Source organism: Canis aureus, chromosome 24, assembly GCF_053574225.1.
Source record: "Canis aureus isolate CA01 chromosome 24, VMU_Caureus_v.1.0, whole genome shotgun sequence".
In the NCBI taxonomy this organism is placed as follows: Eukaryota; Metazoa; Chordata; class Mammalia; order Carnivora; family Canidae; genus Canis; species Canis aureus.
In genome coordinates, this window is record NC_135634.1 from 13,003,587 (window position 1) to 13,026,999 (window position 23,413).

General features: G+C 37.3%; 1 protein-coding gene across 4 annotated transcripts in view; it reads left to right on the top strand.

The window, feature by feature from the left end:
- LNX2 (ligand of numb-protein X 2) overlaps positions 1-23,413 on the top strand; it is a 75,985-nt gene that overhangs the window by 34,079 nt on the left and 18,493 nt on the right. For all 4 annotated transcript variants that reach the window (XM_077868291.1, XM_077868294.1, XM_077868293.1 and 1 more), the window contains 3 exons: positions 4,836-5,349; positions 17,624-17,871; positions 19,304-19,503. In XM_077868291.1, coding sequence (XP_077724417.1) covers positions 4,943-5,349; positions 17,624-17,871; positions 19,304-19,503 — 855 coding nt within the window. In that variant the 5' untranslated portion in view covers positions 4,836-4,942. The remainder of the gene's footprint in view (positions 1-4,835; positions 5,350-17,623; positions 17,872-19,303; positions 19,504-23,413) is intronic.

Consider the following 23,413-nt stretch of genomic DNA (forward strand, 5'->3'; position numbering starts at 1 on the left):
TATATCCAGGAGTGCAGTAGCAGAATTTTATGGTAGTTGCTTGTTAATTTTTTAAGAAACTGCCAGACTTGTCCACAGTGGATAAAAGGATCCTTAGGTGTAAAAGTTTGACATCTACTTCTGTATACGAAGGCACTATCCATAGCTGATGTGTGACATATGCAATAAGAGAGTTTTCTTGTATTGATATCAACAAGTAAAAAAATAACTTTTTAAATTCTCAGACTTTTGAAGACTAGAGGAAGTTATGTCTTACTTTTCGTAATCATAGAGCAGGTTCCAATATATCAACTGCTTTGCAGTGCCATAAATTGTAAGGTTTTCTCCTATATGTTTATATAGTGATGTTATACATTTCAGGACACTTAAAACATTTCAGGCTCAAATATGAGCCTGAGAACAAAAAAATTTTTAGTGCATAATATCTGCCAAGAACAAGGAATACTAAAAAATAAAGAAGATGCTATCTTTAACCTCAAAGAGCTGAGAAGACAGATAAGCAAGAAGGCACATGTAGTAATTGCTGAGAGGAAGGTATGTGTAAAGAGCAGCAAGAGCATTAGGAAGAGAGATGTATCCAAGAGCAGGAGGGAGGCTGATGGGTTCTACAGAGCAAGTAGAGTTTGAGTAGGAATTTCCTAGGAGGACATGTGAGGAGAAAGTAGCCTGAGACCTGGTGTTGATGAATCAAAGGAATCTTAGGGGTTTCCCATCTAACCATACTTTTGTGGGAATCCTTAGCTCATGGTCTTTTTTTCCTGGGCTGGATCTCCAGTGTTAGGAACCATGAGGACTCTTTCAGTCTGAATTAAAAGCAGCCTGAAGAGGGGTGCTTGAGTGGCACAGTTGGTTAAGCAGTCAACTTGGTTTGGGCTCAGGTTATGATCTAGGGTGGTGAGATTGAACCCCTAGTCAGGCTCTACATTCAGCAGGGAAGTCTGCTTGAGATTCAGAGTCTCTCACCCTGTCTCTCTGCTCCTCCCTCTGTTTGCTTGCATGTGCACTCTCTCTCTAAAATAAATAAATCTTAAAAAAAAAAAAAAAAAAAAAACCTCAAGAGAAATGATCTAAATAATATGTAGTTTTGGAGTTTGCAAATTAACTATGAAAAAACATAGCTCTTCCTGAGAGTCTCTATGAACACCAGGATATTCTTCTCATAAACCAGGAAGAGCAAGCCTGTGACTCATAACTACAGGTAGGTAGAAAACAGTGTCTTCTTACTCCTTTTCCATTGAATGGGCTGTTTTTCAAGATATTACATAAAATGTGTTGTAAGGGGCACCTGGGTGGCTCAGATGGTTAAGCATCAGGTCATGATTTCTGGGTCCTTGGGATCCAGCCCTGTGACAGGCTTCCTGCTCAGCAGGGAGTCTGCGTCTCTCCCTTTGCCTCTCTCCTCCCCCAACCCCCCCGCCCCCCCCCCCCCGCCCAATTTGTGCTTACTTGCTTACTTGCTTTCTCTCCCTCTCAAGTGAATAAATAAAATCTAAAAATAAATAAAAAGCAACAAAATATGTTATAATGTTCTTAGCCAATTTAATAGCTTCCATCTCTTTACTATTCCTGGAATATTAGCTAAACAGATAATGTAGCTTGTGAAGATACACATTATATACTACATTTTATCTTTATATTATGAAAAATATTTAAAAATATTATTTAACTTGTATTTTAATATTTCAGATTGTGGTCATAAGAATATCTGAAATCAAAATTATATATAAACATGGACATATCCTCTTACAAGCATAAATGTACTTCTGACCACCTGTATGTAGTAGTAAGAGTGCCCAAGTAAATCGTCACCCATGCAGTCATTCAGCACTAAGCTTCTCTGTGGGAGGTCCAGCTCTTAAGAAGCTCACAGTTTAGTATGAGAAATAGTAAGGTGTTGCAGTAGACTTGCACACCAAGAAGGAATGAAATAATTTGCCTGGGTTGGGAATAGAGAGGACGGGATTAGGGGTTGGAGAGACAGGATCGGGTTGCCTTTGGTCCTTACAAAATTCATACAACTAAGGCTTTCATGAAATACCTCTCCTCTTTCTTATGATTACTTAATTTACTACTGGGTTATTTTGAAGCAAGAAAGAACTAGATCTATCTTCCTTATCTCTTACCAAGTAATTATAAGTTGTTTGGCTTTGTGCAAATCATAACATCTGTCTGAACTTTTGTTTCTTTATCTTTAATAATAATAATAATAGCTAATACTTATAATAGCACCTATTATGTGCCAAGCACTATTTTATACACACATTCATTTATTCTTTATATCAACCCTTTGAAACAGACACTATTATTACCCCATTTTACATATGAGAAGGAAACAGACACAGAGACATTTAGTAAGGTCACAAAGCTAGTAAGTGATGCAGCAAGTATTTGAACCCTCACAGACTGGCTCCAGGGTATGTGCTTTTAACTACTTAAGCTATACTTTAATCAGTATTTAAATGCACATGCTAGTGATCTGCACATGATAATTCTTCACTTGATGTTTGTTTCATGGTAAGAGAGGTATTTTGGGGGTGGAAGATAATGCAGTTGTTATTTGGTATTTTAAATGGGAACATGTTATTTTTCCTCATGAAAAGACTTTGTGATAAAATGAAAATAACTAAAAGTTATTTAGAGATTTAAAAAATAGCTAAAAACATAATAGTCTTAAGAGAAATGCTTTCTTAGTCATTATGTGGGAGGCTAGAATTGCAGCATATTTTCTTGAAGAAAAGAAAAATTAGAATAAACAGAAAGAAGAGCAAAGGATATGTGAGTTTTCTTGCTAATTGAGTAGGGAATAAGAGTCTATTGACATTCTGTATTAAAGTACGTTAGTCTGTCTCTCTGGGATAAATGATGTTTCTCTCCTTAATCTCATACTGTGCACTGACGTTTAAAAAGTTATGATGCCCAGGGGTAAAGAACAAGCGTCATGACTTACAAAATACAAGAAGCGTTTGCTCTCTTAATTTTGGTACTGATAGGAGTTTAGACTGTGGGCCGTTTAGACTGTGGGCCGCTGCTGTTGTTCTTTTAAGTAGTTTTTAAAAACCGTTTATCCAAAGGTCAGCTATCCCATCTGAATCCTGCCCCATCCTGCTCATAATTTATGGCAGTTCTTGTTAACTTTGTTAAAATGTTAATATTGTTTTTCTAACAAATACTCCCAAATAAATAAAAGAATAAATACATCTGTGTGATGAGAGGAGAATATTCTCATTGGATAAGGAAAGGAAGGAAACTGAGTGGGGGAAAATACAGAGGAAGACAAACCATGAGAGACTGCTAATCTGGGAAACAAACAAAGGGTTGCAGAAGGGGAGGACAGTGGAGGGATGGGGTAACTGGGTGACGTGCACTAAGGAGGGCACTTGATGGGATGAACACTGGGTGTTATATGTTGGCAAATCGAATTTAAATAAAATATTTTTTAAAAAAGAAACAAATGTTGGTAGCATTAACATGGTGTCCTACCCTCTCCATTCTTGTGGCAGGGAGACCCAAGTTTGATGATTGCCTCATCAAACGGCAATTGATGAGGACGTTGTGCCTTGGATATTTTGACCTGCTGCATACTCCCTGAGTGTGCCATGTGAAGCCGCTGAGACTGGGCAGAGGGGCCCTTGTCTGGTCCCCTCTGGCTGACATGTCATGTCACAACTCAGCAGTCAATGTTTTTCCCCTTTTGAAAGCCTTTGCCACTATAAAGCCAAATTCAAGTTAGATGCCAGTTCTCATCTTTCTCTGTATTCACATAATAGCATCCTGCATATTGCTTTCTTAGAGTACATTGAATTTTAATGGGTTTTCTTTACTGTCCATTTACTACCTCTCCTGTCTCCTTGATCAATGTTTAGCACATACTAGAGACTGTTAATATTTACAGGAGAGTGAATATAGACAGCTGCTGCCTTGGAGTTGATTTTTAACCCCCTGGTACCCCTGGGGGGCCCAGGGGAGCATTCCTTACTAGCCTTGTGCTAAACTGGAGAGGCTGTTTTGAGGGTCTTATGGTTGGAGAGCTGACAGACAAACACACACACAAATTGCACACAATTGCTGCTTCAAGTAAGCAAGAACAAATCAAAGTGTGGAATAATATGAGGTGGAATTGTGATTTATAACACATCAATTTAATTGAATTACAGTGGGCTTTTTCCTTTAATGGTATAAAATAATATTGCACTTTATGGAATTTGCACAGATGTTATTTATATATGCTATGTAGTTTTATCTTCCTATAATCTATACTATATAGAGAATATCTAAATCATACATATTTTAAAATCCATTTTTTCCAAACATTGTGCAGGGGAGAGGTCATTTTTTAAATAGACATTGAATTATCCTTGAGACAACATTTCAAAGACAGAGTCTCTGGTATAGCACTGTAATGCATTAAATCAGAAGCAGAGAACCCTGAGTGGGATGACAGATGCAAATGTATTGCATAATATACCTCAATTTGCATTATTAGCATATTATGTAGATTAATTGGCTTTGAAAACCACCATTGAGCAGTGAAGTATTGGAGGATTTCAGGCAGTAAAACAGATTGATTCTTTCTTATGTAACACCATATGTGACATCTTTGCTTTTAATCAAAAGTTCTTTTTTTTATAGAGAACTTGGCAAAGTAGCCAAGTAGCTTAGCCAGCTAGCAAATTAATTAATTAATTTGTACAGTTTTTATGACTAATTTATCACCTGATCTAAATTTTATTTTATTTTTTTACTAAAAGAGAAGTTAACTAGTAATACTGTATTAATAACTTTTAGCCTCTCTTGATTGATATTAATTGCATTTTTGGTTTGTTTTGCTTATCTAGAAAAACATTGGTTTTAGTCAAATACATCACTGTCCATTAAAGGAAACTACACCTGAAGTGTAAGCATAACATATGAAGATACTAGAAACTGCTTTGGTTGATTAAAAATGGGAACAACAAGTGATGAGATGGTGTCTGTGGAGCAGACCTCCTCCTCCTCCTTCAATCCTCTGTGTTTCGAATGTGGCCAGCAACACTGGACAAGAGAGAACCACTTGTACAATTACCAGAATGAGGTAGATGATGACCTGGTCTGCCATATTTGCCTTCAGCCTCTGTTGCAGCCACTAGACACTCCCTGTGGACACACGTTCTGCTGCAAGTGCCTCAGAAACTTCTTACAGGAGAAGGATTTTTGTCCATTGGACCGGAAAAGACTCCACTTTAAGTTGTGTAAGAAGTCTAGTATTCTAGTTCATAAGCTTCTGGACAAGTTATTAGTGTTATGTCCGTTTTCTTCAGTGTGCCAAGATGTAATGCAACGCTGTGATCTGGAGGCACATCTTAAAAACAGGTAAGCAAAAAATATTAAGGGAAGAGAAGTGATAAGTCTAGGTTTTATAAAAAGGTTGGTCAAGCAAACAAAAACTTCATAAAGAGTGCCAAGACATGGGACACCTGGGTGGCTCAGTGGTTGGATGTCTGCCTTCGGCTCAGGGTGTGATCCCAGGGTCCAGGATCAAGTCCCACATCGGGTTCCTTATAGGGAGCGTGCTTCTCCCTGCACCTGTGTTCCTGCCTCTCTCTCTCTGTATCTCTCATGAATAAACAAAAGCTTACAAAAACAGTACCAACGCATCAATAAGTAAATAACAAATCAAATATAAGAGAGAATAAATAAATTGTGTGGAACGGTATTTAAATTATAATTTATCAAAAACATGGATACAAAAACTAAAATGAAGTACCTATTAATATCTTTGCTGGTATAATATGGAGCTGTTACATTCACATGGGTAGCAGGATGTATAGTGACAGACTTTGTCCAAGGCTGTTTGGAAATTTGTTTCAAAAACTGTGAATGTAAATACTGCTTTATGTAGCTTACTATCCTATGGAAATAATCTAAAAGAAGGAAAAATTATGTTTAAAGTTGTGTTCACTGCAGCATTGTACATAGTTCAATCTAACAGTAGAGAAGGGTTAAAATTACTGTAGTACATCAACTCTCTGGGGTATGCAGAGGGTACAAAACAGTAATTTTGTTGCAACATGGAAATGAGGGTAGATGATTTTATTTGTTAGGATCTTTTAAAGAATCTGTGTTAGACTGAACCAGAACTAGATTTAGAGCTAGTTAATGGTATAGTTAGGCCTAAACCTCTAGTGTTCTTTTTTTTTTTTTAATTTATTTTTTATTGGTGTTCAATTTGCTAACATACAGAATAACCCCCAGTGCCCGTCACCCATTCACTCCCACCCCCCGCCCTCCTCCCCTTCTACCACCCCTAGTTCGTTTCCCAGAGTTAGCAGTCTTTACGTTCTGTCTCCCTTTCTGATATTTCCCACACATTTCTTCTCCCTTCCCTTATATTCCCTTTCACTATTATTTATATTCCCCAAATGAATGAGAACATATAATGTTTGTCCTTCTCCGACTGACTGACTTCACTCAGCTCTAGTGTTCTTATTTACCATTCTGATATACCATGCTGACTTTATCACAGGTGAAATCCTGTTTGTTTCCTACCATTATGTGGTAGTAAGTTTCCTATAGACATGAGGATACATACGTGCTCCTTCTGTTCCTAAACATCAGTGTTATGAAATGAGGATACTCATTAGAAATCATTAAGATATATGAGAAAGAACAAGATGTTATTACAGTATCAGGACCATGAAGATTTATGGAAAAATTGTTTTAAATCTAAGCTATATTGTCTAATAAGAGCTAAGAAGTGGAGGGTAGATACAGAAACTTTTGAAAGAGCATGTAGCCTTAGATTTCCGTGTGTCCTCAGTCACCGGCAGGTGTAGGATCTGAACCTGACAGCAGAGACCTTGTGCAATTGACGCCAAACTTTTGAATATGATATTCTGGGTGGGGTCTACTTATGGCTGCAGTTAAGGAATATTTTAGGCTCATTTAATTTATCTCTATTGAGCTATTCTTTTTAGGGGATAGGTTTCTTTTGTGACTCTCTTATGAACATCAGTTATAGGATGTTAGAAGAACTGAACAAAGTCTCAGTTCAGTTACCAGTTATTTTGAGAGCAGTGAGGTAAACATTGCATACATTTTTAGGAATATTCACTTACCTAAAATGCCAACAAGACTTCAATATGTAGTTAAAGTATCAGTATTTTGGATCAGCAGTTTATGTCGCTGATGTAAAAACTTGAGAATGGCAGACTGTCTCTTCATTTGTAGGTTGATAAAGGCTAAGCAATCATCCAGTTGTAAGTTCCATTTTCCACATAAGCTTGTTAATATTTGAACTACTCATTTAATCATTTCCAAAGCGTCTTAGGCCTGTATAGTGAACGATAATTGAAAAAGGTGAATGATTTGAAAAGGTAGGTGACTTGCTTGATATAAACAGCTGTGATTATTAATTATGGAAAATAGACAAATTATAAAATAAAAATTTTATATCCTATTGGAACAGTTAATGTGTGGAACAGCCTGACCTTTTTCTAGTTTCTCAGTTAAAAATGTCAATGTTAAGTAGTCTCTGCAAGCTGAGAGCAAGTTAGAATCTAATGCTGAGTTGTAAAATTGCTTTAAGCCTAGCACCATGTCTTTCTTAGTCTTCAAATCCCCTTGCCCAAAACTGACACTCAGCTGATATTTGTTCAATTAAATTGTTAATCTGTGTTTTGGTTATCGGTTGCTGAGAAACTAACCATCTCAAATATAGTGACATGAAACAAGCATTTGATTCTGCTCATGGATACTGTGAGTCAGTTCAGACAGGGCACAGCAGGGATGACTTGTCTGTGTTATGTGTTATCTGGGCCACAGCTGGGAAGAACTGAAAGCTAGGGACTGCAGCGTTTGGAACTTCCAAGATGGCTTCTTCATTCACATGCTCAGCACCCTGATGGAGATAACCAGAGGCAGCAGCTCAGCTCAGAGAGCCTACAGGTGGCCTCTCCAGCATGGCAGCCTCAGGATATTTAAAACTTTCCTTGGGAAAAAAAAAAAAAACTTAGCACTCAATGTCCCAGTGAATAAGGCAGAAACTGACTTTGTATGAACTAGCCTTGAAGTCACATAGTATTCCTTCTGCTATTACTCTGTTTGAAGCAGTCCACTCAGATTCAACAGGAGGAGACGGGGTCTTCACTTTGTGATAGGCGGAGGACAGACATTTGCTTGTTTTAAAACCAACACAGGCAACCGAGTGATACCATGAGTCACAGAATATGATTATTCTGACTGTGGCATCTTTGCACACAGTCTCACTCACTTGATAGGAATTGACAAGTTTCATTAAAATTTATAGGAGTTCAGCATCAGTAACAATGATTCTTTGTATAAAAGCTACATGACTATCACATGCCATTTGTAAGCTTTTTAGGATTTGGAAATGTCTTAATTATTAGTAGAAATATGACATTAAGATTGTGTAATTTTTAGTTTAAGATTACCTGTTCTGTTTGAATGAAATCCTGCTCTTAAGAAATCTGCTTTATAGGCGCCTGGGTGGCTCAGTTAGTTAAGCATCTGAGTTCTGATTTTGGCTCAGGCCATGATCTCACCATCATGAGATCGAGTCCTACATTGGGCTCTGCATTTAGTGTGGAGTCTGCTTGAGATTCTCTCTCTCTCCCTCTGCCCTTCCCACTAATGCTCACCGGCTCTCTCCTCTCTCTAAAATAAATAAATAAATCTTTAAAAAAAAAATCTGCTTCAGTTTGAGAATAGCTGATATTTTCTCTTACCACTAATAATAAATATTTACAAAAGGTGAATTTGTTCTTAACTGAAATTACTAGTTATTAACTGATTATATATTAGTAAAACAATAAATTTTTAAAGACATAGGAAAGTGCTCATCTTTGAATAGAGAAATAAAACTTTTAGGAAATGTTCTCTATTAAGCAGATAACATCTGGAATTACTTTGTGCAATTCCACCCAGCAATTTTAACTATAAAACTTTCCTCCTCTCCTTCTCTACTCCTCATCCCTGCCACCTCACCCCCAACAATTTAGCATTTAAACCTGATGGTAATTGTACATGTTAATTTTTTTTGTTGTTAAATTGAACGTTCGTGTCCTTGTTTGTGGCAAAGTTCAGAATGCTTTTTGTTTTCCTCTTAAAACTTATAGTTCAACAGTATTATAAAAAGCTACTACAATATAGAGAAAACCTTAAAAGAAGTCTTTTTTTTTTCCAGGCTGAGAACTTTTCTAGTTCATCAAACAGTTTCAAAGGCTTTAGGGGTATTGGTAGGCTGAAGCAAGATTGCTCTGTTAAGTTCACAGTTTAGCTTGGAGAGAAGTTCATGTTTGGAACATTCTTACTAGCATTCTTATGTATAATGTAAAAAGCAGATATATATTTGCAAATCATATACCTGATGAGAATATCCAGAATATATAAAGAATTGTTACAACTCAACAAAAAGGAAAGTAATCCACAGTTTTAAATAGACAAAGAATTTGAATAGGTATCTCTTCAAGGAAGATTATTTAAATGTCCGATAAACATGTGAATAAATGCTCAGCATCAGTAGTCCATTTTTATAACGGATTGTTTATCTTTTGTAAAGTAGTAAGCGTCCTGTATATATTCTGGATACCAGACCCTTATTAAATCTATGATTTGTTAATGTTTTCTTTTGGTCTGTTGTTTCACTTTCCTGCGCCCTTTGAAGGACAGAAATGTTTGATATTTATGAAGTCCAGTTGCTGTGTTTTCTTTGTTTGCTTATGCTTTTGGTGTCATAGCCAAGAAATCACTGCTTAATCCAAGGTCACAAAGATTTACACCTGTTTTCTTCTAAGACCTTTATAATCTTTGATCCATTTTTAATTAATTGTGATTGGAGAACATGCTCTGTATAATTCAGTCCTTTAAATTTAATTGAGGCTCTTTTTATGACCTAGCACATGCTCTGCCCTGGAAAATGCTGCATGTATACTAGAGAAGAATGTGCTTCTGCTATTGATATGTGGAGTGTTCTAAGCTGTCAAGTCTGGTTGATTTATAGTATTATTAAAGTCTCTCTTTCCCTGTTCTTATGACAGGTTGTTCAATCCATTATTGCAAGTGTGGTATTGAGGTCCTACACTGTTATTGTTGAATTGTTTATTTTTCATTTAATTCTGTCATTTTTTTTGCTTCATGGACTTTGAGGATCTGTTATTAGTTATGCTTATAATTGTTATAGCTCCTTGATTGATTGAACCTTTTAGCACTACAAATTGTTCTTTGTCACTAGAAACAATTTTTGTCTCAAAGTCTATTTTGTCTAAAATTAGTATACTCAAACAGCTCTCTTTAGGTTACTATTTGCATGGTGTATCTCTTTCTCTTCTTTTAATTTTGAATTAAATTCAGAATTCAGTTTCTTTGAATCTGAAATATGTCTCTTGTAGACAGCATATAGTTGGATCTTTTTTTTTTTAAATCCATTCTTCCAATCACTAACTTTTAATTGGAGTATTTAATTTGTCTATATTTGTTGTAATTACTGAGCAGGCAGGATTTACGTCTACCATTTTGCTATTTTTGTCATTTTTTTTTGGTTTGTTTGCTCTATTCCTTTTTGTTAATGTGTATTTTCTGGTATTTCCTTTTAATTCCTTTGTCATTTCTGTTCATATATATTTTTTAATTGTTTTCTTAGTGGTTGCCCCAGAGATTACAATTAAATCTTAATTTATAACAGTCTAGTTTAGATTAATACAAACTTAATTTCACTAGAGTACGAAAACTCAGCTCATAGATAGCTCCACGGTCATTGAGGTTCTATTCTTTTTTTTTTTTTTTTTTTTTTTTCATTATTTTTCTTTCTATTCCTCAGGCTGGATAATTTCAGTTGACATTCTCTTCAAGCTCATGGATTTTTTTTTCTTCTGCCTATTCAGATTTGCTGTGAATTCTTCATCTAATTTATTATACTTTTAAACTCCAGAAATTCTATTTGGTTTTTTACCATAACTTATATTTCTTTATTGACATTTTTATTTGGTGAGACATTATTCTTATGTTGTCCTTTACTTCTTTAGGAATGATTTTGTTTGTTCTTTGAACATACTTGTAATACATGATTTAAGTTGTCTGCTAAGGCCAATGTCTAGGCTTCCACAGGGACAGTTTTGCTGGGTTTTTTTTTTCTATGTACAGGCCATACTTCCTTGTTTCTTTGCATGTGTCTTAATTTTGTATTGAACACTAAACATTTTTAATAAGCTCTCTGAGTATATTGTTCCTACTGAGATTCCACCATTTTCCTTGGATAAATGCACTCCAGATTGCTACAGAACTTTGACTGATTTCCAGAGCTCAGAAATAGTTGGTTCTGATGATTTGCAAGAATCCTCATTGCTTTACGGAGGAGAGGCTTTTCAGACATCCTTTTTTTTCCTTTTTTTTTTGTGTGTGTGTGTGTGTTTTTATTGAAATTCTAGTTAGTTAACATACAGTGTAATAATGGTTTCAGGAGTACAATTTAGTGATTCATCACTTACATATTACACCCGGTGCTCAACACAATAAGTGCCCTCCTTAATCTTCTTCACCTGTCTAGCCCATCCCCCACATATCTCCCTCTATCAACCCTCAGTTTGTTCTTTATGGTTAAGTCTCCTGTGGTTTGCCTCCTTCTCTCTCTTTTCCCCTTCCCCTATACTTACCTATTTTGTTTCTTAAATTCCACATATGAGTGAAACCAGATGGTATTTGTCTTTCTTTGAATGACTTATTTCACTTAGCATAAATACACTCACTCCAGACATTCTTAATCTACCATTTTATTTTCATTGATAGTACTTGAATTACTTTTTGAATATTTCAATTCATAACAATTTTTATCATTTTTCTTGTTTTTAAGATGATTGTGTTCTTTGAATTTCATTAAGTACCCGGAAATTGTGCTGGCACTTCTCTTAAATCACTATTTTCATTCTGCTGCTGCTGCTGCCACCATCACCACCACTACCACCACCAACAATACCACTAATGATATATATAGTATGTACTGTTACACCACATTTCCTAATGTGAATCATAGTTATATCAGGAAATAATGCTTCTATATCTTTTTTTTCTTTCTTTTTTTTTTTTCAATTTAATGCTACTATATCTTAAATCAGTTAGTTCAATGTAATTTTCTTCCATAAGGAGAGCCAGAATAGTGGGAATAGAAGTATCACCATCAGGAGAGGAGAGGAGAAAGAGGGGAAGGGAAGGGAAAGGAAGCCTCTGCTTGCTGTAGGAGCCTTTTGGTTTTCTTTAAGAAAGTTAAAGACACATCCGAATATAGAGATACCTCCATAGGGAGGTATAGCCCTCAGCTTATGGGAAGTCAGTGTCCTTTTTAAGGGGCAGCTCACTGTCTCAGAGCTCCCCTTCCACCTGCGTTGTGTCAGCACATTCCTACTCTGATATAATTAAATGTTGCATGTATTTCTTTTCTATTTGTATTCTTTTTTTCCCCCCAAAGCATTCATTTAATCATAAAACAGAGATGGATACAATGGCGTCAAGGAAAAGAGTGTATCAAAACCTTTTTGCTTTTATTAAAGATTTTGACAATGAGAGTTTTATAAAATGTCATTGCATTCTATTTGTCACATAATAAACCTCTACTTCTAAGTGGGAGGTGTATGCCATTATATAGCAGCTATTTTAATGTGTAAAATAATGCTGAATTCTTTCTATAAAAATGTTTGGCTAAACTATGAAACAAACACCTTTGCATCAAAATTGACAATGTAGGGATGCCTGGATGGCTCAGTGGTTGAGTGTCTGCCTTCAGCTCAGGGTGTGATCCTGGGGTCCTGGGATCAGGTCCCACATCAGGCTCCCCAGAGGGAGACTGCTTCTTCCTCTGCCTATGTCTCTGCCTCTCTCTGTGTCCCTTATGAATAAATAAATAAAATTTTTTTAAAAATGGCAATGTTGCTTAAGTAAGATTTCAGAAGTGTCCCCTGGTGGGAAAAAATGAGCATGTTTCCTTTTGCCAAATAAACTGAGCAGTTCAAGTTAAGGAGCCATAAATTAGGCAAGACTAGAAGGAACTTCATGTTACTAGAATAGAACAGCATGCAGTGTGGACTTTTTCCATGTCAAACTGACAACCACTTAATGATATGACTTCTCATAAGAAAAACAAAATCATATTCAAAAGGAAATGACATTACAAAGTAATACTTACAAACAAATCTCTTACTGAAGTCTTGAATTCAGCTTCAGAGAACATTATCACAGAACAGGCAGAGATAATTTATATGACATTAAAAGATTCTTTTCTATTAGATACCCTCTAAAACAGAAACACACATCTAGTATAAACACTTGTAAAACTGATTCTCCTAATGAAACATTTCTCTCTCTACTACCACACTCAGCTCCTAGCTGCATTTGGATGCAAGGGATTAACTCATGCTGACCTAGACAAACCAAGGTGTGGACTGATCTGGAGTTTTAGCAGACACACCTGCCTCTGGGCTTCTGCCTTTGCTACTGCTGCTACACACTGCTGGTGGGACTCGTCTAGGTTTTTCTGCTTTCTGCTGACAGGCTGAGTATTTGCGATGGTTTCTTACTGGCCTTTCAAAGTATTACACATGGATTTAGGTTCCTTTTCTTTCTTTCTTTTTTTTTTTTTTCAACTGGGGATTTTTATCTTCACTTCGTTTTTTAAATTCCCTTAACTTTACTCTTTCTCGTGGGGAAATCTTCATCATATATTCACTCTCACTAAAATCAGAATCACCTTCAGACTCCACTAGTTGCAGAGTCTAGTTCAGAGTCATCAGCACTGCCACTCTGGATCTTCCTCTGTTGTACCATGGCCTTCACTGATGTTTTTCTTTTCCCTGGAACACCATGAAAATTCTCTTCCTCAGTAATCTTACCCAGATCTAAATAATCAGTGGCTACACAGCAGTTGGAGATATGAGGAGACTTAGTCATTGTTCTGTTCACTGTTGCCACATTTTCCTTTGTTTTTATCTTGAGCTTCCTCCACATCAATGGTGGCTATTTGAGTTACTTCACTCATAAAGCCAGTGTGACTCTTAAGTCTCGCTGACAGAGCTTGTCATCAAAAGCCATCTTTTTCTAGGGGTTTTCTCTTGTAAGGGGAATGTCTTCTTTTCTGGAGACTCTTCCATTTAGGTTTTGGCATTTCTAGTTTTACTCTTCTGGTGGCATTCTGGGCTTCTTATTTCAGAGTGCAGTTGCAGAAACAAAATCATCACTGCTGTCAGAGTTTTCAGACTATGAGTAAGAGACTGGTTTGTTAGGCCATGAGGGCCGAGGCATGGCCTCCTTCAAGCTGGAAATGCACAGCTTTCAAGGTCTTGTTGGCAGTAGCATGGTTTCAATTCCCACCTAAAACCAGACACCGGAGCTCTCCACTTCCTGCCACCAGCCATCCATTGATTAGCAGCCATTCTGGTTCTATTCATTTTTAATATTTTCTATGCTAACCTCCTGCTACATTGATCTACCTACTTGAATAATTCAAGATAATACCCCTGATGCCAGTTGCAGTTTGTGATGTTATTGTTAAATGCTCCATTTAGAAAGATATATTGGTTTTTGTTGTTTGTGATTTTTGTTTGCTTTTTAATTTTTCACTAAGGTCTCTCTCATTCTAATATTCTCTGTGTTTCTGGATAGCACTTTGTGGAACAAATTCACTTTGGCCTAGAAAAAGAACATCATAAGAATGAATTTAGCAAAGGGGAACCTGGGTGGCACAGTTGATTAAATTTCCAACTCTTGGTTTTGGCTCAGGTCCTAAGCTCAGGGTCCTGGGATTGAGCCCCACATCAGACTCCTCATTCAGTGCAGAAGTCTGCTGGAATTCCACTATCCCTCCCTCTCTGCCCCTCCTCTGCTCTCTTGTGCATGTGTGCATTCTCTCTCTCAGATAAATAAATCTTAAAAAAAAAAAAAAAAAGAGGCATGAATTTAGTATGATGTAGTGGAAAGAGCAGATGTCTTTGGCATCAGATCTTTGTTTGGATTTTGACTCTGCAACCTAATAGCTGTGTGATGTTACCTTAGTTAAGTGTCAAGTCTCCCGTCTGTAAAATAGGGATAACAGAGTGGTTGTGAGGATTCAGTGAAATGTGGTATATAGAGGTCTTTCTGCAGTGACTGACACAGATTAGACACTCAACAACACTCTTTCAGTTCCAAGTGTTTACAGATTTGAGGAACGACAGCTTCGAGCTGTATGTGGTCATGAGCTTTTTATCCAAGCTGCTCTGATTTGCTCATCCCCTAACAGTCTTTAAAAAAAAAATAGTTCTTTTGAGGTGTTTTTCACCAACCATAAAACTCACCTATTTTTAAGATGTGCAAGTTAGTGGTCTTTAGTATATTCACAGAAGTGTGTAGCCATCATCATGATTGAATTTTTAGAACATTTTCAAAGAGAAAGCCTGTACCCGTTAGCAGCCATTCCCCAGAAACCCAGGTTTTGTTTTTGTTTTTGTTTTTGTTTTAAGATTTTATTTATTCATAGAGACAGAGAGAGAGAGGGGCAGAGACACAGGCAGAGGGAGAAGTGGACTCCATACAGGAAGCCTGACATGGGACTCGATCCAGGGTCTCCAGGATCACACCCCAAGGCTGCAGGCAGCGCTAAACCGCTGCGCCACTGGGGCTGCCCGACACCCAGGTTTTGAATGGTCTATCTCAATCCTTGTTTTCCCTCAAGCCTGGTGAATTTTAGTGTGCAGTTTTTGTTTTTGTTTTGTTGTTGTTGTTTGGTGTTTTTTTTTTCCTAGTGTGCAGTTTTTATAGAAGGCATATACTGTGAACAGAAATGGTGGTACTATAGTGGCAGTATTATGAGGGCTTCTGCCCTCAACACCAAAAGTGTTGTAAGTTAGTTACTATGACCTTTTAACCACCAAATGAAAGTAATGCTTTTTGGTCCTTATTGACCTCTTTCGTGGCATTTTTTTCTCTGTTGACACTCCTGCCTCCCGTGAAGTATTTCTCTTATGGCCTCCTCCTGGCTAGTCATTCTGTCTCTGTCTGCACAACTGGCCCATCTGTTTAAATGTGGGTATTGCGTAGGTCCTCTGTAACCTTCCTTGAGTGTTGCATAATAGCACGTTAAATACCTTTATTTAATCCCTCTTAACAATTTGCTGTCCCATTGGGATGTAAGTATACCTGTTTCTTTACCTCTCTAACAACTTCAGGTTTCTCTTTTTAAATTTATTCTTGCATAAGATAAGAGGGGCTTTATAGTTAGTTTGTAGGATTTTTAAGTTGTTAGCTAGGCTCTTTCCTAGCTGTGCACATTCTCCTTGTATTTTCTCCCCACTTCCTGTTCCGAGGCCCTTTCCCCATCAAAGACTAGCTGTTATCCATGTAGATACCAGTGTGTGATATACATTTGGGGAATTGAATCTTTACCTATATTTCTAGTCTCGGTTTTTTTTAAAGATTTTATTTTTTCATGAGAGACACAGAAAGAGAGAGGCAGAGACATAGGTGGAGGGAGAAGCAGGCTCCCTGCAGGGAGCCCAATATGGGACTCGATCCCAGGACTGGGATCATGACCCAAGCCAAAGGCAGACACTCAACCACTGAACCACCCAGGCGCCCTTCACATGTTTTTTATTATCCAATTTTTGTTTCTGTTTTTTTTTTTATTGAATAATTATTTTTAAAATGCATTTCTTATTAAATCTGCTTACTTGACAAAAATAATTTTTCTCAGTAATGTAATTTTCCAAAGTACTCATGAGGCCCTTACAGGAACATTTGAACATTTCCTAGAGTGCTGCACAACAATGCAGGAAAGAAAATCAGTTGTCCCCTTTTTAAACAAGGTGATAAGAAAACAAGTAATGAGTGAATGTTGAATAAAGAAACTCTATAATGATCTTTTTCAAGAGCTTGAAATCCACAACATATCTTTAATTTGTGAGGGGAAATTTATTACTTTTATAGTTAAAGGATGGCTTTCAGTTTTCATTGAATTTAATCCTATACTTAATTTTTAATGAAATTTTAGGTTTTTAAAAATATTGTCATTGAATGAAGTCTGAAGCCCTGGACATAAGATCACCACCCACCACTGTATACAACCTCTTAGGCCTTTGCTGTGCTTTCCTACAAGTGGCAGAGCTTCAAATATATTGTTGCTCACTAATAAATGAATGTGTATCCTTGACCATTGGAGTGGAAAGGCAGAGTGTCACCCAGGGAAGATTCAAGGCGGGATGCAAGAGCACGTTGTAGGAGAAGCTTCTGTTTCCATTCCTATGGTTAAGCCATTTCACCTGTGATAAAAGGGTTATATAATTAGAATTTCAGAATAATACTTGCAATGTGGCATCAACTGTACTGCTATATTTGTGGCACTAGTATATATCTGAATACAGTTTTATATAGAAATTTTCTTTGAGATGAGATATACACAAAGCCACTGTTTGTGCCAATGCTTTGTTTTAAGTTTGCTATGCGGTGTGGTAAGGACTTAGTTTGAGCGGAAGTTAAAATCAGAATTACATGCTACTTGTGGATTACCTCTAGGTGAGTTTTGCACAGAAGCCATGGCTATTCTCTTGTGGCACAAGCTATTAATCATTTTCCTTTCGAAATATCTGGGAACCACCTGATGCTCTCTTTCCAGATGTCCTGGAGCTTCTCATCGGAGACTTGCCCTAGAGAGGAGGAAAACTGGTAAAGCTCAGACAGAGATTGAGAATGAAAATGGAACCACTATAATAGATCTTCCAGGTACTTTATCACCCGAAACGGACTGTTCAGGGACAGGCACAGCACCTGCTGAGCGTAACTTGCCATCAGCATCTCTTCCTGCGTGGACTGAGGAGCCTGGCCTGGACAATCCTGCCTTTGAGGAGAACACAGCCACTGACAGTATGTGCTCTTCACCTTGCTCTTGCTTTTCATCTCTGTTTTCTAATCAGACATTTCCTTTCTTCCCACTACTCCCTGTTACTTTCCTGACATGCATTTTTTTCCTCTTCAAAAACTAATTTTATTGAGATACACTTCACATACGTCATAAATTTACCCTTTAAGTATGTAACTAACAGTTTGCAGTTTAGAAACAGAACACGAATCTTACCCTAAGGCTGGTAATCCTTCCCCACCCCTCTTCTGTTGGAGTTCACGAATTCACTGGTCATTAATAGGCTTCTTGTTTGTTTTGAAGCTTGTTGCTTCTTAACTAAGAAATCCACAACATTGAGAAAAATAAAAATAATACCTTGGCTTAAATGCTTATTCTTTGTGAGGCATTGTGCCAAGCACTTTACATTTATTAACTAATTAAATGCTTGTACCAATATTAGATTGTTTTAATGGTGAGAAACCTGGGTCTTAAGAGATTAATTGGTCAAAGTCTGAGAGCCAGGAAGTGGCTGGATATATATCTGACCCCAAGGCCATGCTTCTGACTATTGCTGTCCTCCAGTAGCAACCACTGATCAGTCTATGCAACCCACCAGGAAATAGGCAGAAAGCCTATAGTCCTAGATCTTGGGCATATCTTGATAGTTATGTTTTACTTTTTTTTTTTTTTTTTTTAAGATTTTATGTATTTATTCATGAGAGACACACAGAGAGAGTCAGAGTCATAGGTAGAAGGAGAAGCAGGCTCCCCACAGGGAGCCCGATGTGGGACTCCATCTCAGGACAATGGGATCATGACCTGAGCTAAAGACAGATGCTCAACCACTGAGCCACCCACGTGTCCCTATGTTTTACTTTTAAATGTGATTTTCTCTTGTGAAAATTCCAAATTTTGCTACAAATCCAAATTTTCCCAGCCATGGCTAGAATACTTTTTTCTTCTCCTAATGCTCAGGTCAAGACCCTCCTCTTAGAGCTTGACATGGTTACGTGGTTGCTTTCTCACTGCTATGGTGATTATACCACAGTTTGTCTTTTTTATTTTTTTTATTTTATTTTATTTTTTTTTTACTGCCTTGCATTGTTTACAGTTGTTTCATGGTTCAAACTTTCTCTGATCAATTAGGACAAGATGACATTGTTTGTATATTTTTTTTATCAGATCACTGTGTCATCCCTAGTGATCTGATACATAATAGTTATTTGTTGGTTATTTACTGATTACCTTTAGAAGAGAAAGTGTTCTGGTAATCTTAACCTATAGATGTTTTTTTGTCATTCTCTTTTTCTTATCCAGTGGTATTGCTTTGTTATTAATCATCTATTAACATAAGGTGATCGCTAATGATAGATGATAACTTACCAGAAGATAATCGAAATATAAAATGTTTCTCTTTCCATCTATTTTTCTCTCTCTCATTTTTTAACTTGGCAGCTACACAACAGCCACTTAGTTTACCAGAAGGCGAAATTACCACGATTGAAATTCACCGGTCTAATCCTTATATTCAGTTAGGAATTAGCATTGTGGGTGGCAATGAAACGCCACTGATTAACATTGTTATCCAGGAAGTCTATCGGGATGGGATAATCGCCAAAGACGGAAGACTCCTTGCTGGAGACCAGATTCTTCAGGTATCATTTTTAAATTATCTCGTTGACTTGGATCTTTTTGGTTTTGTTCATAAATTTAAAACTTAGAAAATTGTGGTACTGAATTATTTAAAGGTAAGTTTTACTGCTTTTTAGATGCAAAACAGATCAGAATTTATCTGCAGTTTCTCCTATTTCTCAGTACACTTGGAATATTTTTTTGTCCCTCCCTATCTTAAGTTGGATCCCACTTGTGACTCCGTGCTTGGCTCTTTGGGCTAACTGGATTCTTCGTGGCTGGACCCATGGTTGGCTATTTCAGGACTACCTTCACTGCTGAAATTCTCTTGTCCCATTGGCTTTATCCCTAGTCCAGTGTACTATCCATCAGTTACCTTCATTGTCTGATTTATCCTTCTCTGTCTAGAAAAGACAGATCATGCAGCACAAGTTACTTAAAATTTATACCATGGAGCTTAAGATGGAATACAGAAATCATGGCCATCTCTTGTTCGCTCTCAAATGTGCTTTCCTCCACAAACAACTTGACTATACTAACCCTTGATGCTACCCTCTCCTGCTCTTTAAGGAGAAATAGCTACTCCAATAGAAGAACTAGCTTGGGACAAGATGCTGTTACATTAAAGGGCATGTTGACAGTGAGGGGTTGGGGGAGGATGGTCAGAATTCAGTACAGGACTGGAGTTTATGTGAATATTGGCCTGGATATACAACCCATAAAAGTGTAAATGATACTTGAAGCTAAAAAAACGGATATTTAGGGGAGAAGGAATAGTCATGAATGAAAAGATGTCTTTAAGGACTCAAGCTCAAGGATTCTTGCCTCCTTGATATCACTGTTCAGTCCTTGACCACCGTCTGGTGGTGTCCACTCCTTACTTCCTCTCTAGTTTGTGTCTTCACTGCTTCACATCTAACCCAGTAGAATCAAGACCCTTGCCTCCCCACTCTCTGCTCTGAAACTCAGTGCCACTGTTGCCAGGTTAATACATCTGTGACTCTGCTTTCCTTGGGAAGATTTGGCCTGAGGATCAAGTCCAGACTGACTAATCTAATAGTCAGGGTCTTCTGTGGTCTGTTACACAACCTGTCACCTCAACCTTAACCCTTGCTTTTTCTTTCAGGCATAGCCTTGTGTATTACTGAAATTTATATTTAATAACATAATTGGAATTGATAATCTAGCGGAAAAGCCAGACCTAGCAGTCTCCTTGCTTCCCTCCAGACAGCTTATTCTCACATTCCAGCCTGACCCCATTATCCACCAACAGCTTATCCACCTTCATCCTGAAAGCCCTGCCATTATCACCAGTTCAGGCCTCTTCTTACTTTAAGTGCTGACAGCATTCCTTGCTTTGCTCTTCACCACTTCACACATAATCAGTCACAGAGAATTATTCAAATGCACTTTCTATGGTGATTGTAGCCACCTTAACCATACACAATTACAGTACACATCTCTCACAGTGCCATGCCTTTGGTAAGTGCCCAGGAAGTACTTGCTGAATCAACAAAAGGTTGGATTTGGATTAATATCCTATTGGGAATAGCTGTCTCCTTCATTAAAATAAAACTTAGAACCTCTAGGATTTTTAGTTCTTGAAAAGAAGTGTCCTGGGCCACCTGGGGGCTCAGTTGGTTTAACACCTGCCTTCAGCTCAGGTCATGATCCCAGGGTCCTGGGATCGTGCCTCACAGCAAGCTCTCTGTTCACCAGGGAGCCTGCTTCTCCCTCTGCCTGCTTGTATGCTCTGTGTGTATGTGTGTGTGTGTCAAATAAATAAAATCTTAAAAAAAAAAAAACACATGAAAAGTCAAGTCTACGGGGGGAAAAAAGATAAACTAGGTTCCCAGAGCAACAAGGACTGACCTTCCATTGGGGGTTCCTGGCTTTGGTTTCCACTCCCATCTGTATGCTGCCTCTTGCAGTATATTATTTCCACTTTAACACTCAGGTCCAAAGCCCCTCCTTCATTGCACTTAGCCTGGCTGACACAGACTGAACTTCCAGTGTTTTGTTTTTTACCAAATCCTAAGAGGAAGTAGGAGAGTACAGGAAGCATAACTAATCCAGCTTATATAAAATCCAGTTTCTGATCCTATCATAGCTAGCTATTTACTGCATTACTGTATTTGATGTCATTTTATGATATTAGTGCCCTGGTTGAATGAGGTTGGCACAGCTCTCTGGACACGTTACCTTGTATTCCTTACATCCCAGCTCCTAATCTGATTCTCTATGGAAGAAATCTTGTAGCTGGTTGCCCAGATGTATCACTCCTGACATTTTGACACCTAGGTGGCCAAGACCAAAAGAGCCAGATTGTCCTTTTCTACAGCTTACATAGTGTTCTTTTTTTTCCCCCCACTTCTGGCCTTTCTGGCTATAATTAAGTTTACATTTATTTTTGTTCTTTGCTACCAGCCGTGTGCCAGCATTGAATATTAACATTTTTACACATTTTTCATTCTTTCTCTAAATTTTAAAGGTAAAAACAAATGCTTTGTTCTTATTTGCATTTCTTAGAATATAGTTGAGGTTAAATAGCTTTCAGGTTTTATTTGCTAATATTGTATTTCATTTATAGGCTTTTTTTCTTAACCACTCTGCTTTGAAGGACTGTTTAATAACATAACTGAATCTGTATACCTCAAATAAAAATGATTATCTGAAATTATTGGCTATAATTTGGGGCATTAACTCAAAGCTATAAATCTGTATTGTAGAAATTCTAGTGCATTATTATTATTTATGGAGGCATACATATTAATAACTCTAATAATGGCAATCTTAATCCAGTTTAATGATTTCAAGTTGATAAGAAAACTGTGAGCACATAACCTAATGAGTAAATTCACAAATGGGCTTCTGTTGTGAGCCTGACTTCTCATTGGCCTTTAGCCGATATACTGGAGCCAATAAATAAAGCCACACCACTTGCCCAAATATGGAGAAGTATTTATGATCTTTCAAAAGGAATCACTTGGAAAGAAGGCTACTTGATATTTTTTTTACTACCTGGTTATCTTCCACTTTGTATAAGCTGCATAAATAATACCGCAAGTCAATTTGAAAATACCTTCGAGTCATTAAGATGGTTTATTTACAAGCCAAAGAGCTAGCTTGCCTGTGCTTTTAGTTTAGCAAACCAGGTGCAATAACAGTGTCTTTGGTTTTCCCACACTACACACATACGTGCACATATATACACACACATATACATACATACATGTTACTCTATTAAATAACTTCTTTGAAAAAGAAAACCATATACCCTCAGGGCCTTTTGCTGTGCAGCATTTTGAGCAATTTGAAGAAAAAAATCCTGTTAAAAGTTACATCAGTATCACTATTAAAAATAACAAATTTAGAACATTATTAAGAGTAGGTATTTTCAGCATCATTTGAGTCGTCAGCAATTTATTCATATTTGGTTTTGAAGGAAAATGATTGCAGTCATGTGTTGATTGTGTTGGTAGAAAATTCATTTAGCTAAAGATGTGGTAGAGTTTACTACGCTGGTGCTATTTTTACAAAATCTAGAAAACGTATTTTATTTGGTCTCTGCCGTCTCTGGATTTCACTGGCAACCACGCGTCCGTGAAGGAAATATCATCTAATTGTAGGATATTCCATAACCCCCATCAGAAAGATGGAATGGGGCTACAAGCTTGCACGTGGCTATCGCTGGATTCCAGCCAGATATTTGTCAGCTCATTTGTGAAACATCTGAATTTAAGATGGAAAAAACGTGAACCTAGAGAAAAGTAGCTGAATAACCAGAAACGATGATTTTTGACTAACGAATCCACGTCAGGCTGTTTTTTTAGATTCTGCCTTGAAGTTTGAAGTTCTGTTCTTGACCCTATGTTATTCAACTTTTTAGTCAAGGATTTGGATGGCAACCAAATGCACAGATGTTGCAAACTT